Genomic DNA, 14,213 nt, shown 5'->3' with positions numbered 1-14,213 from the left:
GGTGGCAGAGTTGAAGATGCTAAGATTTTCACTGGGAGTAACGAAGACGGACAGGATTAGGAGCGATTATATTAGAGGGACCGCTCAGGTTGGACGGTTTGGAGACAAAGCAAGAGAGGCAAGATTGAGATGGCTTGGACATGTGTGGAGGAGAGATGTTGGGTATATTGGGAGAATGATGCTGAATATGGAGCTGCCAGGGAAGAGGAGAAGAGGAAGGCCAAAGAGGAGGTTTATGGATGTGGTGAGGGAAGACATGCAGGTGGCTGGTGTGACAGAGGAAGACGCAGAAGACAGGAAGAAATAGAAACGGATGATCCGCTGTGGCGACCCCTAACGGGAGCAGCCGAAAGTAGTAGTAGATGTTTTCTTTCTATGTGTACCAACAAGTTCTTTTTGTAAAGAACAATAGAGCAGTGAGGGCACTTCACTGACTTTAGATTTGTCACACGTGAAGATGGCAACTCTACACTCTCTACAGATGCTGAGGGAGGACGTGTGAACGAAGGGTCTACACTCGACTGATGCTGAGGGAGGAAGTGTGTATGAATGGTCTACACTCACTACTGATTCTAACCCTACTGATGAGGATGGCACAGATGGGCTGATTTCAGCTGAAGGTGGCACTGATGGGGGTAGCACCAATGGTTTTTGGCATCCAGTCACATGTATTGTCAAATCCTCTTTGCGCATGATCGTTTTTGCACAATATGGACAGTGGTAATGACCCGTGCCTCGGCATGGCTGCTTGCATCTGCAAATTATTTTGTCTGCAAGGGAACAGTAATCCAACTTTTAAAAAGTACAACTTCACAGCAAAAAAACAAAAACACACACAAAAATGTAATTTAGATAAAATATACAATGTAAAATTATGAATTTTATCACATCCAACAGTGAATTAAAAAAATTACAAAACAAATCTCAGTCCCTTGAAAGTAACGTTCGGCTTTCTTGCCAAGGTGATCTAAGCAGTCCAAGCCACAGTGATACAAAGTGACACAAGATGGAGCATACCCCAGAGGAAAAGAGCTGAGAAAATGTGGATCTCAAAATTGGACACAACATATCCTAGAGCCCTAAATTGGAGGTAGACTTGTCTCGGTGGGGGACAATGATGGCCTGTGCAACAAGACTCTGTCGAGTCCCCCTTCTCCCAAACCCTAACTCCTATCCCTAAAGCTAAACCCCAACCCTCAATTTTGACATTTATCGGGAAATCAATTTTGACAAATTTATTGGGAACTCGAAGATACTCCAGGACTTCAAACCAAAAATTAAATTCAATTTTGACAATTTTTTGTTAGGGAGAAAGAACAACAGTTGTGCTTGTAAAACATTTTCAGTACAAATCAAACTATGTCAAGTCTAAAACAGTTTCGCGCAGTCAACACTCTGAGGGGCAGCACATAGTGGTTCATCCTTTATTGTCATTTCAAAAAAAATACAAAATACACACAAACACAAAGAAAGGCATAAAATTCTTTACAAAAAGAATTTACAATAATATATTGATTAAAAGGGTGAGGCGACGTGTCTACTTCCTATATGAATTAGCAGTGCCAGTGACACAGTTGTTAACCTGTAACAGAATAAAAAAAAAAAAAGCAGTGAAAAATACAGTTGGTGTTAAACAAGTAACCTCCAGCTAAACCTTAGGAAAGGCTGCATTACACTGATAAGAACTTGCATTACCAAAAGTACAAATGCTATTGTGGGGAATGAAGACAAAAAGTGTTGGTGTGTTTGTGTAGGCACTTATGAGTACATTATTTTTCCATTTTAAATCCTTGATTTGGGAAGGATCTTAGGCTGTGAATTTAGCACATCAAAGTAGCACCCAGCAATCTGAAACCTAAAGTAGTAAATATCAAAATTTTGATTTTTTTTCTTTTCCAAGTGCATCCTTATCATCAGATGGATAGTTCAATGAAAAGGGAAAAAAACCAACCCTTTTTTAACATTAACTTCAGGGTTTACACGTTTGCAAATTTGAGTTTTTGTTTATGAGGAGCTGTAGTAGTAGTAAAAAAAGAAAAGAAAAGAAAAGCCAACACCGAAACAAAACAATTACAACCTATTTGGTTTCATTAAGTTTAATTCAACTGCTCCTTGACACAGTTGTGTAAAGGAAAATAAGCAAGAAAACTGGGTGGGGAGAGGATATGTTATTGAAACATGTGGCCACTGACCTTGCAGGCAAACCTCAAAGAGCTCAGTGTCTCTCCAAAGTTCTCCGGCTCTGGAGCGATGTTCACGAACATGAGGCTGTAGAGGAAAAGAAAATGTGTTGCAAAAGAAACAAAGAAACAAAGCAAAAGAACACCCATTGAAGCAGCCATCGCCTGTATCTTACAAATGTCTTCCAACCAAATCTATCATGTATACATAAGGACCACTCAACAGTGTGTCCTATTTTCCACAAAACATGGTCATAGAGGGCATGGGCAAGTCTTTTTTTTTTCTTCCGAGACAGAACACCATGGTACGTACACTTCTTCAAACAAAAACCTAGTGTCACACACTGAACTCACGTTTTGCCGTTTCCTGCCAGGCAGCCCTGCAGCAGGTAGGTCAGCTTAGAGTTCCTGTATGGAACATAACCCTCCTGGAACACAAACACACAACTGGTCTGAGTCTCAACACTGAACCCAATCATTTCAACCCATAACTAAACAAATCTGAGGGGATTGGAGGTTTGGGAAACCAAAGCCAACTACAGTCTGGAAATAATGTAAAACTAGGAAGCGGTTAGGTGAAGCCCAGACCAGTGTGATGGAGACAGTAGGCTCAATTAAGATGACTGTCAGACTGCCTCAAAATAGATGACAACAACTGAATATAATGGAGATTTTTTTAGCAGTACTGAGGGGTTGCAATAATGCATCCATGGTAAATGCATTAGGCATGTTGCTTTGTGGTAATGTAAAATCACATGAAACTAGATTGTACCTTTTGAGAAAAAAAGAGTCAGCTCTCCCCATCCTCAAAACATGAGCAACTCTCTCATACACTCTCTAAACACAAAGACCATTTAGTACAACTCCACCCCCTCTGGAAACTCACACACACACACACACACACACACACACACACACACACACACACACACACACACACACACACACACACACACACACACACACAAAATTGACAATTCCCTGAGTCAAATTATCTACCACACCGTGAAACCTTCCACCACAGTCGCAACATGACACAACAGACCCAACTGTGTTTTGTTGTTCTACAGGTGGACCACTGTTAACTCACCCTGTTGGCCAGGGCAGTGATGACGATACCCAGGTGATAGAGGGAGCTGTTGATGGCAGTCATCTCTTTGAAACGCTCCCCCTGACACTGGCTCTTCACCATGCGCTCGCTACCAGCCAGGTCCACCAGGCATAGGGAGGCTATTAAAACACACACACACACACACACACACACACACACACACACACACACACACACACACACACACACACACACACACACACACACTAAATGACTCATGTGCCACTTGTAGCACACACTGGCAGCACCAACTGACATCCGTCAAGTAAGAAAGGTGCTACTATATGTATATATTTAGTAATGCTCTGCAGAACCAGTAAAAAACTCACATAGAAAATACCAGTCTGTAGGACTGCTGATGCCTGAGAATAGAATGGTGTTCCGAGAAATTACACACACACAAACCCCCCCCCCCCAAAAACGTCTTTTGCATATCCGATCCGGGGAGGGCTGCAGACTACCACATGCCTCCTCCGATACATGTGGAGTCACCGGCTGCTTCTTTTCACCTGACAGTGAGGAGTTTCGCCAGGGCAGGGAGATGTAGCACGTGGGAGGATCACGCTATTATCCCCAGTTCCCCCTCCCCCCTGAACTAATAGGTACCTGACCTGGGTTCAGGAAAGTTACTATGTCCTCAATCTTGTCAATCATGTGCTTTATTGTGGCAATGGAGTGAGCCTGATCTCGAAGGGGTGGTAAAAGATGTAATGCTCACTTCTCTTCAATTAATTCGGTATGGTGGGCTGACCAAGTGACATTCACCTCCTCATCTATGCCCTCCATCTCTGTGACCTTCTGCAACCATGTCACCGTTGTAGCCTCAGAAGAGTGTCAAGCTGGATACATCACACCACCATTTGGAGGAGATGGCTTCTTTGCAAAGAAGGCAGGGTGAATGTTGGTAAAGGAATCAGGAAGTTCTAGCACTTATTTTACTCCTTCTTCCTCAAATCTGGGTTGTTCATGCTCTTACTCTCTGACATCTTTGGTTGGATGCTGGAAAACTGAAATGCTGGTTCCATGGAAAGAGGTGGTTGCTGTTGTTGCAGTGCAGTTATGGTCTATGTTATCCATTGCGGGTGGGGTGAAGAATCCTCTCCGTAAAACTGGTGGACAGATAACCCCATCTGCACTGTACTTCTTGATTGTTTCCTCCTAAATGTACAGATGTCTCCCCACCTGCTGCCCAATGACTGCTGGGATAGGCTCCAGCATCCCCACGACCCTGAGAGCAGGATAAGTGGTTTGGATAATGGATGGCTGTACAGATAGCCGCAGCACTCTGTAGTAAGATATGCTGATTATGCTCATGAAGCAATTCCACCAACAATCTCTTTCTGGTCTGTTTGTTCTTCATGCTGATGTCATGTCCAGCCACCAATTTTTCCTGTTTTGAATGAACTAATGCCAGTGAGTTTTCCAAGTATTTTTACTCATCTTCAGTACATAACAAGTGTTTCAGTATCAACACTGCTACAATAAGGAGTGAAATCAGTTAATGTATGGACCAGGTGATCAGACGATAATAGATTCATGTCAAGAAAGATAGTAGCTGTTTGCACAACAAGAATGAAGTCATGCGGAAGCAAGAGCTATATTTTAAGCTAATAGTTGGTTTACTTGTTTACTGCTTTGCTTCTGGTTTTGTTTTTATTTTCTTAGAAACATAGAATGAAAAAACGAACAATATTAGCTGACATGTAAGATGAACCAAAAAGAATGATCCCCAAAATGGTACTTATCAATCCATTTTACTTTGGTTTGGTATTTACATTCTTCCTGAATCCACTAGTTTTAGCTAGTTTTCTTAGTACTATACTTACTCTGCACTTTTAGTATTATTTTAATGTAGGTCAGTCTATTATTATTATTATTATTATTATTATCTACCATCCTACAGTCTATCATTATTATCTACCATCCTACAGTCTATTATAATTATTAGTTATTGGTTCTAGTATCATTTGTATATAACCTGGAACCTCACTCTGAAATCAGGGCTTTTATTTTGCCACTAAGACACTTATTTAAGACTCTTGAAAGTACCAGTATAAATTAAACTTATCACAATAAAACATCCATCCATCCATCCATCCATTATCCTAGCCGCTTAGGGTCGCGGGATGCTGGAGCCTATCCCAGCAGTAATTGGGCTGCGGGCAGGGAGACACCCTGGACAAAAAAAAAATCCAAATTTCAAAATACCTCTATTGAAAACACTTCAGTCCTAAATAATCGATCAAGCATCATCTCAACAAAAAACCCGTAAGTGTGAATACACATGATCTGATGCTCACTCAAGACGAGTGACGTTTTAACTCAGTCCATTCTGTTTAGAACTAAATGAGGATCCATGCGAAATCAGTTAAGTCCATGTGGTCGTTGAACCACTTGCTGGTTTTCCAGTGTGTAGGATTAGAAAAGAAAATCCATTTGTCCTACCAACAGCTGTAGAAAAGCACACATGAACTCTTCCCCGTCACAGGTCATTGCATGGGTGGCTCGCCAGTCTGCACACCACTACAGCATGAGTAGGTTACCGATGAATCCAGGATCCAACTAACAGGAGTTTCAACCCCCGCCCCCACAAAAAAAAAAAACCTTGCGAACCAAGTCAAAAGACTCATAATTCACTTAAAGGTCGGCATAAATCCTGCTTGTGGTCATTTAAGAGTCACTTCTCAATCAAATATGTATAAACACGTTCTAAAGGATGTGATTTTTGGTATGCTTGTGAAAGATGGAACACATGATTTGGCCATTAAAACAATTATTATTCTTGGAAAGTTTTTTTTACATAAAAATATTCCTGAAAACGCAGCCAAACCTCCTCATATTTCATAGGGAACTGTGTCATTATTTCTCATCACTATGGTTAATGAAGAAGAATGCTATGGAACTCTCTGAATTAATAGCAGAACTTGAACTTGCAGAGAACCCCGAGGACTCCCCTCCTTTTCATTTATGTATTTAATGTTATTTATTTAATTTTCTTCATTTTCTTTTATCCTCCCCCCCTTCATTTGTTTTCTGTTGTTGTGTCATAGCATTACAGTTAATATGGTAATGTGCACGACAGTGACAGAAACTGTGAGATGTGGCTGTACATGAATGGGGTTTTACGACAGTAGACTTTATGCGTGAAAGTCATGTTGCATACATGTGAGCTGACCTATTAGCTGAATAAAGTAGACACTTAACCAGCTCCATTTGACTGGAAATTCCGTGATTTATTACATGGTGTCAGAAGTGAGGCATATTCATAAATATAGTGAATTATGGTGAAGTTTAGCCCACGAGAAAACTTTTGCTTTGATAAACCGACGGAATGGACTGACTGGAAAAGACGCTTCGAGAGATTCAGAATGGCAACCAAGCTCCACAAGGAAGATGGTGAAGTACAAGTTAGTTCTCTAACATATGCAATGAGGAGTGAAGCAGAGAATATTTTCAAGTCTTTCATTTTTGCTGAAGGAGCACATGAGAAGGATTACAATATAGTCATGGATAAATACGAGTACTTTTTCCCTAAACGGAATATAATCCACGAGCGAGCCATTTTCCACCAGCGGGGGCAGCAGCCAGGTGAGAAAGCAGAGACATTTATCAGAGCCCTTTATGAGCTATCAGAGCACTGCGAGTTCGGGATAAACTGGGAGGAGAATATTTGTGACCGGATCGTGGTAGGGATTCTAGATAAAGAGCAGTCTCGTAAGTTGCAACTCATGAATGATCTCACGCTAGCACAAACAATACAGTCAGTGCGTCAGTCAGAGACCGTTAGCATGCAAATGAGCAAGCAAGGGAAAGCTACAAGCACTGCAGCAGCTGTGCAAGAGGTGCATGCACAGGGCGCATGGAAGAAAACCCGAAATGGCAACGTAACGCTAGACAGAAAGGAGGCAAAGACTCCAGAAACACGGAGCACGGAGGAAAGTGCGGTAGATGTGGGAAAATACAACACAAAAACCAGGAAAGATGCCCAGCGTTCAAATCAGCATGCAACAAGTGCAACAAAAATGGACATTGGGAGAGAATGTGTAAGAGCAAATCGGTGAGTGAAGTTACAAAGACTGATGAGCAGAATGCATACTTTTTGGGATCAGTGAATGCAAACTTGCGTGATGAAAAATGGACAGTACAGCTTCTCATTGGTGCAACACCAGCAGAGTTTAAGATTAATACTGGAGCAGACGCTAGTGTTATGTGTGAAGACACTTTCAATATGCTAATTCCAGAGCGAGAACTAAAGCAGACCAGCATTTCACTATGCAGTCCAGGGGGTCAACTGAATTGTCAAGGGCAATTTCAAGCATGCACCATGTACAAGGGCAAGTTATACTCATTCCCAGTGTATGTTATCAGAGGGCAGCATGTCATAAACTTACTCAGCCATTCCACTGCAGCCGAGATCGGCCTTGTGAAGTGAGTCGAGGAGGTCCACAATGCATTTGGAGAGCATGACACTCAAGACAGAGCCTGTAAAGATACAGTTAAAGGACAATGCCACACCATATGCAGTGCACACAGTGTGCAGGGTCCCAATACCACTAATGCACAAGGTTAGAGAGGAGTTGCGCCGGATGGAGGAGAACGGCATTATAGAGGAGGTAACAGAGCCGACAGATTGGTGTGCCCCTATGGTGCCCGTCCTGAAAAGGTCTGGAAAAGTGCGAATATGTGTGGATCTAAAGAAACTGAATGAACATGTCAAGAGAGAGAGATTCATCTTACCTACACCGGAGGAGATCATAGCCAAGCTGAGTGGAGCAATGGTGTTATCCAGCCTCGACGCAGCTTCGGGATGTTTCCAGATCCCTTTGCACAGTGACAGTGCCAGGCTGACGACGTTCATCACTCCATTCGCCAGGTACTGTTTCCGACGCTTACAGTTTGGAATAACGCAGAAACTGCTTCACTTCCTGGGACATGTGATCGATGCTGCTGGCATGTGATCAGATCCAGCATCGATGCCGCTGGCATGCGATCAGATCCAGCCAAAGTGGAGGCTATCCAGGAGCTTACCACACCAGAGAATGTGCAGGACCTGAAACGAATCCTTGGCATGGTGAACTATCTCGGTAAATATATGCCAAACCTATCCACAGTCGGCCAGCCACTGTATGAGCTGCTAAGGTCCAAGACAACATGGACCGGGGGGCCAGCACAACAGACAGCATTTGAGAGGCTTAAAGAGCTCCTGATGACATCACCTGTGTTGACATTCTACGACGTCAACAAACCCACCGCAGTCTCAGCTGATGCAAGTAGCTATGGGATCGGTGGCGTGCTACTGCAGCTCCATGGGGAAGACTGGAAGCCAGTAGCATACTGCTCCAGGAGATTAACTGATGTGGAAACCAGATACGCACAGATCGAGAAAGAGTGTTTGGCGTGTGTCTGGGCCTGTGAGCGGTTTGAAAAATATCTCTATGGCCTTGAGAGTTTCAAACTAGTGACAAACCACAAGCCATTGGTCCCACTAATGCACAGCAAGGACTTAGACAATGTTCCACTACGGTGCCAGAGACTTCTTATGTGGCTCATGAGGTTTAAACCCATAGCTGAGTATGCACCTGGAAAGACACTCATTGTGGCAGACACACCGTCAAGGAGCCCTGTGCATCACACGGAGAACGAGAGGGGCACACACTCAGATGTGGAGTGCTACATCGCAGCTGTCATTGAGAACATGCCTGCTACTCCACAGAAGCTGGCCAGCATCAGAGCAGCCACAGCAGTGGATGAGACACTACAGATGGTGATCAGGTCAGGGTGGCCTGAACACGTGAGTAAAGTCCCAGGTAACATAAGAGAGTATTTTCCAATGAAAAGTTAACTTTCAGAGTATAAGGGAATGGTTATTAGGGGATGCCGAATAGTGATACATGAGACACTGAAGACAGACATTCTTGATAGGATTCATGATGGACATCAGGGCCTCACAAAATGTTGGGAGAGGGCAAACGCCTCTGTCTGGTGGCCGGGCATTTCCTCACAGGTAAAACACAAGGTCTCGTCATGTCAGTTTTGTTGGGAGTCAAGAAGAGCACAGCAAAAGGAGCCAATGATCTCTACTCCACTCCCTGACAGGCCATGGAAGCGTATAGCTCTGGACCTATGTGAGTACAACAAACAGAACTATTTAGCTATCTCAGACTACTACTCTAGATACATAGAGATTCTACACATGACAACAACAACCAGTGCTCAAGTCACTCTGAAGCTAAAAGCAACATGTGCCCGGTACGGCGTACCGGGTGTGGTCGTCTCGTGAGTGACAATGGACTACAGTTCTTGAGTGCCGAGTTTCAAGACCTAGCCTGTGAGCTCGATTTTAAACATATCACCTTGAGCCCGCACAACGCACAAGGAAATGGTCATGCTGAAAGGGCCATGCAGATTGCAAAGAGAATCCTGAAACAGAAGGACCCTCTCATTGCACTCGTGTGCTACAGGTCGACTCCATGCAGCACCACGGGAGCCAGCCCAGCTGAGCTCCTAATGGGCCGGAAGATCAGGACAACACTTCCTACCCTTGAGAGAAACCTGCAACTTAGATGGCCTAATTTGCAACGGATCAAGCAGAAGGACAAGGCCGAAAAGAAGAAGCGAGCCTTCTATTATAACCAACGTCACGGGGCGAGATCCCTACCTCCACTGCAGCCAGGTGGTCATGTTCTCACCAAGCTGGACAACTCCTGGAGTAGTGACCAGTGAGTGTGTCATACCATGCTCTTACTTCATCGAGACACAGCAGGGTGGAACGTTCCGGCGTAATCGTCGCCATCTCCAGGCGATACCTGCTCCAGAGCCAGCTGGGAGCATAGCGCCTGTCTCACCTGTTTGCAAGGACGCCAGTCAAGAGCCCTACGACACAGTTGGACATGGGACTGGTCCACACACCCCCAGTGTCAGCATGCATGCTGGTACAGAGAAACTGTCACAGACCATGTCTGGACTGGTCATTAAACCAGCCGTTAGACTGGACTTGTGAGTGACTGTGTTCTCACATCTCATGGCCTTTGGGGGGGGGGGGTATACATTTATGAAAATAGGGGGGAAGAAAAGGTGAACAAAGGGGAAAAAGAGTTCAAGATAAAGGGTGAAAAAAAAGAGTTCCAGTTGGTAAACTATATAACTAAGGAGTTATTTGGAAATGTCAAAAGAGTTCCAGAGTGTAAATGGTTGTGAAATGTTAATCTGAATTTTGAAGCCTTATTGTTGCTCTCAGTGTGTTAAGAGTTTTATTGATGCACTGTTTACATAATGTTTAACATAATGTTATATCTGTTTACTTTAAAAGGTGAAAGAAAAACTAAAAGGGGGAGATGTCATAGTATTACAGTTAATATGGTAATGTGCACAACAGTGACGGAAACTGTGAGATGTGGCTGCTCTGAAAGGGGTTTCACGACAGTAGACTTTATGCGTGAAAGTCGTGTTGCATACATGTGAGCTGACCTATTAGCTGAATAAAGTAGACACTTAACCTGCTCCGTTTGACTGGACATTCTGTGATTTATTACACGTTGTACGTAAAATTTGAACATGTCAATATAAAAACATGACAAAAAAATAAATAAAAGTTATCCTTTAAAAAAAAAAATCAGTTCCTTCCCAACTCTGTGTTGCACATGCGCACAAGTAAACAAAATAGCGGTGGACAATGCAACACCATTGCGTCCAAAAACATCTAAAGCCTGGGAGCATTTCACCCTCACCTTGGCAAAGAAAAGGATTACCTGCAAGATTTGTAAGGCGGACCTTGCTTATCATGGGAGCACCTCAGTAATGCACGAACATGTGAAGAGGAGGCACGTTGGACATATGGACGATGCGGACACGCCTCGGTAAGATAGTTAGCTTGTTACTTAGCTAGTTATGTACAGACGGAGGTTTCTTGGCTTTTAACATTAACAAAGCCAATACAACTACGCCTATACCTACGTGCAGGATTCTGAGAGTTTAAAAGAGTAATGTTACCCTTTCGTCTGACAAATGTCTTTTCATATTTTTTTTTTGGAAAATGTTTATTGGCATTTACAATTTTAGCATATTAAAAAAGTTACATATTGAGTAATTTAACACAATAAACCCCTTACCTCCCCCCACCCAACATTCCCAGATCCTCAAGGAGAAATACATATTGAAGAAATAATGAAATTATACATCTAAATCGAAGACAAAAAAAAAGTTCAAGAAAAATAAATAATCAGCATGGTTCATCTATACACAAAAATCTCGGTTTACAGTCTATAGTAGTTGGGCCGTTCCTAACTCGAGTCAAGAGGCATCCCAGTCTGTTATACTGGTTAAAGTGTCAAAGTAAGTCAGAAAGGCATCCAGACTTTCTTGAACTTGTCCCTGTTACCCCTTAAGGTAAATTTGATCTTTTCCGTCTTAAGATAATACATAATATCCCTGAGCCATCTGACATGGGATGGGGGTCTTTGAGGTCTTCCAATTTAAAACAGTATTGGGCGCCGACCTATTAATGTAGTAAAGGCCACTAATTTATACATGTTAGATGACAGCCTTCCGGTCTCACACCAAGTATTGCAATTAAAGGATGCGTATCAATTGTTGTACAAAAAATTTCGCTTAAGAATTTAAATATTGCTGACAAAAATGTACGTAAATCAGGGCATGTCGAGAACATATGCAACAAGGTAGCTGGTGCACGTTTACATCTGTCACAAGTGCGGTCAATATTGGGGTACATTTTGGCCAATTTAGCTTTGGTAAGGTGGACACGGTGAACAATCTTAAACTGAATGAGCCCAAATCTACTGCATGAAGAGGAAGAGTGTACCTGATCCAAAACTGCATCCCACAGATCATCAGGGAGAGGAGTACCAAGATCCTGCTCCCAGAGGTTTCTAAGGCTAGCCATTGGCTGAGGATTTATAGTGGCTAGTTTATTGTAGATCCTTGTGATGGCGCCCTTGAGACTAATTTCTGTGGCTAAAAGTGTATTGATTAAGAGGTATCTCAGGGAAACGATGGAAACCCTTCTGAAAAAAAAGAAGCCTAATCTGTAAATAGCGGTAGAAGTGGGGTAGGTTAAATTTTTATAACAATTGACTGAATGAAGCAAATATCCCATCAAAATATAAATCCTTTATAAATCGAATTCCATTCCCATGCCATGCTCGAAAAGCCATATCTAACTTGGCAGGGGTAAAGAGGTGGTTTGACATAATGGGTGTCATTAAGGAGGCTTTTTGCAGACCAAATTTTTTCCTAACTTGAGTCCATATTCTGATTGTATGAGCTGTAACCTAATAATGGTACAGTACATTTTCATTTATTTAATAACTTATTATATATTTTTATACAAGTTATGTGGCATGCCAATTATCATTGGTAGTGGGGAAGTGACTAAAGAATGAACAGGAAGATCATGGGATTCTATCTTTGCCCACTCAGGTGTGTGCTCAAGTGAGCTGCTTTGAACATGGATAACAACCTTCTGGATATTACTAGCCCAATTGTTAGGGTTTGTGGAAGACCCCAAGCGCACGACACCACACAGAGATGGGGTTAGCCGAAACTGGCATGCTTTATTACTTGCTCGTACAACGATCAAACACAGGAGTGCAATGAGCGACAAGAAAACGGGAAGTCCAAGGAAAAAAACTCATGGGTAATCCAAACTGGGAACATGGCAATATACTTCCTCAGGGAAACTTTGCAAAGAAAACCATAAACCAAGGGCTGAGGTAAACTCGGAGAGAAATGCACTGGAAGGGAAGAGTAACCACTACTGCAAGGAGGTTACGGGACGAACTGACAATGGGCGCCGGGAGACCAGCAAACTTAAGCCCAGCCCTGACGGCTAAGCCCAGCCCTGACGAGCTGATTGGCTGCCGGTGCGGGGTGGGCGGGCCACGGCGCGGGGTGGGCGAGCTGTAACACCAATAGTAGTAAAGAAGTTTGGGCATAGCCATCCCTCCCAGTGCTTTGGGACATTGAAGGAAGTCCTGGCGTATCTGGGGCTGTCTGCCATCCCAGATAAAGTTAGAGCACATCCTGTCAAGAAAGCTAAACTGTTTTTTTTCCCGGAATGAATATAGGAATGTTCTGAAAAAGATACAGGAACTTAGGAACAATATTCATTTTAAGCAAGCTAATGCGCCCAGCCATTGATAATGGTAATGTGTGCCAGTGCTCCATATCTTGTTTGAATGTCTCATTAGGGGAGAAGTACAGTTTGTGTAAAAACTCAAAGAAGCGAGGAACCGTAATCCCTAAATATTTGAAATTTGAGGTCACTCTCCTGAAGGGGAACATAGAGGCAGGGATACCAAGGACCGCAGGGCTCAAAGGGAAAACTTAACTTTTTTGCAGGTTCCATTTGTATCCGGAGAGATTCCCAAATTATTCCTGCTTAGATAGGCTAGAGGGAAGAGACCATGCAGGGTTGGTGATATATAAGAGGAAGTCATCAGCGTACAATGACAACTTGTGTACCCTACCACCTCGGATTATATCGTCAAAGGAGCCACACTGTCGCTAGGAAGCCGCAAGTGGCTCGATCACTAAATCAAAAAGCAATGGGGGGAGCGGACAACCCTGTCTTGTTCCCCTATACAGAGGGAAATATCTCGATTGTGCCTCGTTAGTTCGAACCGATGCTAAGGGGTCGTTATATAATAATTCAACCCAAGAAGTAAAGTTGTGTCCAAAGCCGAATTTTGAAAGTACGTCAAAAAAAAAACCCAATTCCACCTGATCAAAAGCCTTCTCCACGTCTAAGGCAACTATAACTTCAGATGAAGCAGATTTCGACTGGGTGTTTATTATATCAAAAAGCCTACGAGTATTATCGAAGGAGTGCCTACCCTGAATAAATCCTGATTGATCGGGTGAAACGAGGGCTGGGAGCACCCCTTCAAGGCACTTGGCTAAACATT

The 14,213-nt window shown here is 43.1% G+C and overlaps 1 protein-coding gene across 1 annotated transcript in view; it reads right to left on the bottom strand.

Annotated features, from left to right (window-relative positions):
• Positions 1–1,537: 1,537 nt before the first annotated feature.
• LOC130120404 (carboxy-terminal kinesin 2-like) overlaps positions 1,538–14,213 on the bottom strand; it is a 97,809-nt gene continuing 85,133 nt past the window's right edge. Inside the window, exons 9-12 of the mRNA XM_056288944.1 lie at positions 3,271–3,410; positions 2,535–2,608; positions 2,193–2,268; positions 1,538–1,582 (exon numbers count right to left, since the gene is read on the bottom strand). Coding sequence (XP_056144919.1) covers positions 1,538–1,582; positions 2,193–2,268; positions 2,535–2,608; positions 3,271–3,410 — 335 coding nt within the window. The remainder of the gene's footprint in view (positions 1,583–2,192; positions 2,269–2,534; positions 2,609–3,270; positions 3,411–14,213) is intronic.

Source organism: Lampris incognitus, chromosome 11 (assembly GCF_029633865.1).
Source record: "Lampris incognitus isolate fLamInc1 chromosome 11, fLamInc1.hap2, whole genome shotgun sequence".
Lineage (NCBI taxonomy): Eukaryota > Metazoa > Chordata > Actinopteri > Lampriformes > Lampridae > Lampris > Lampris incognitus.
This window is presented reverse-complemented; position numbering and strand designations above follow the sequence as displayed.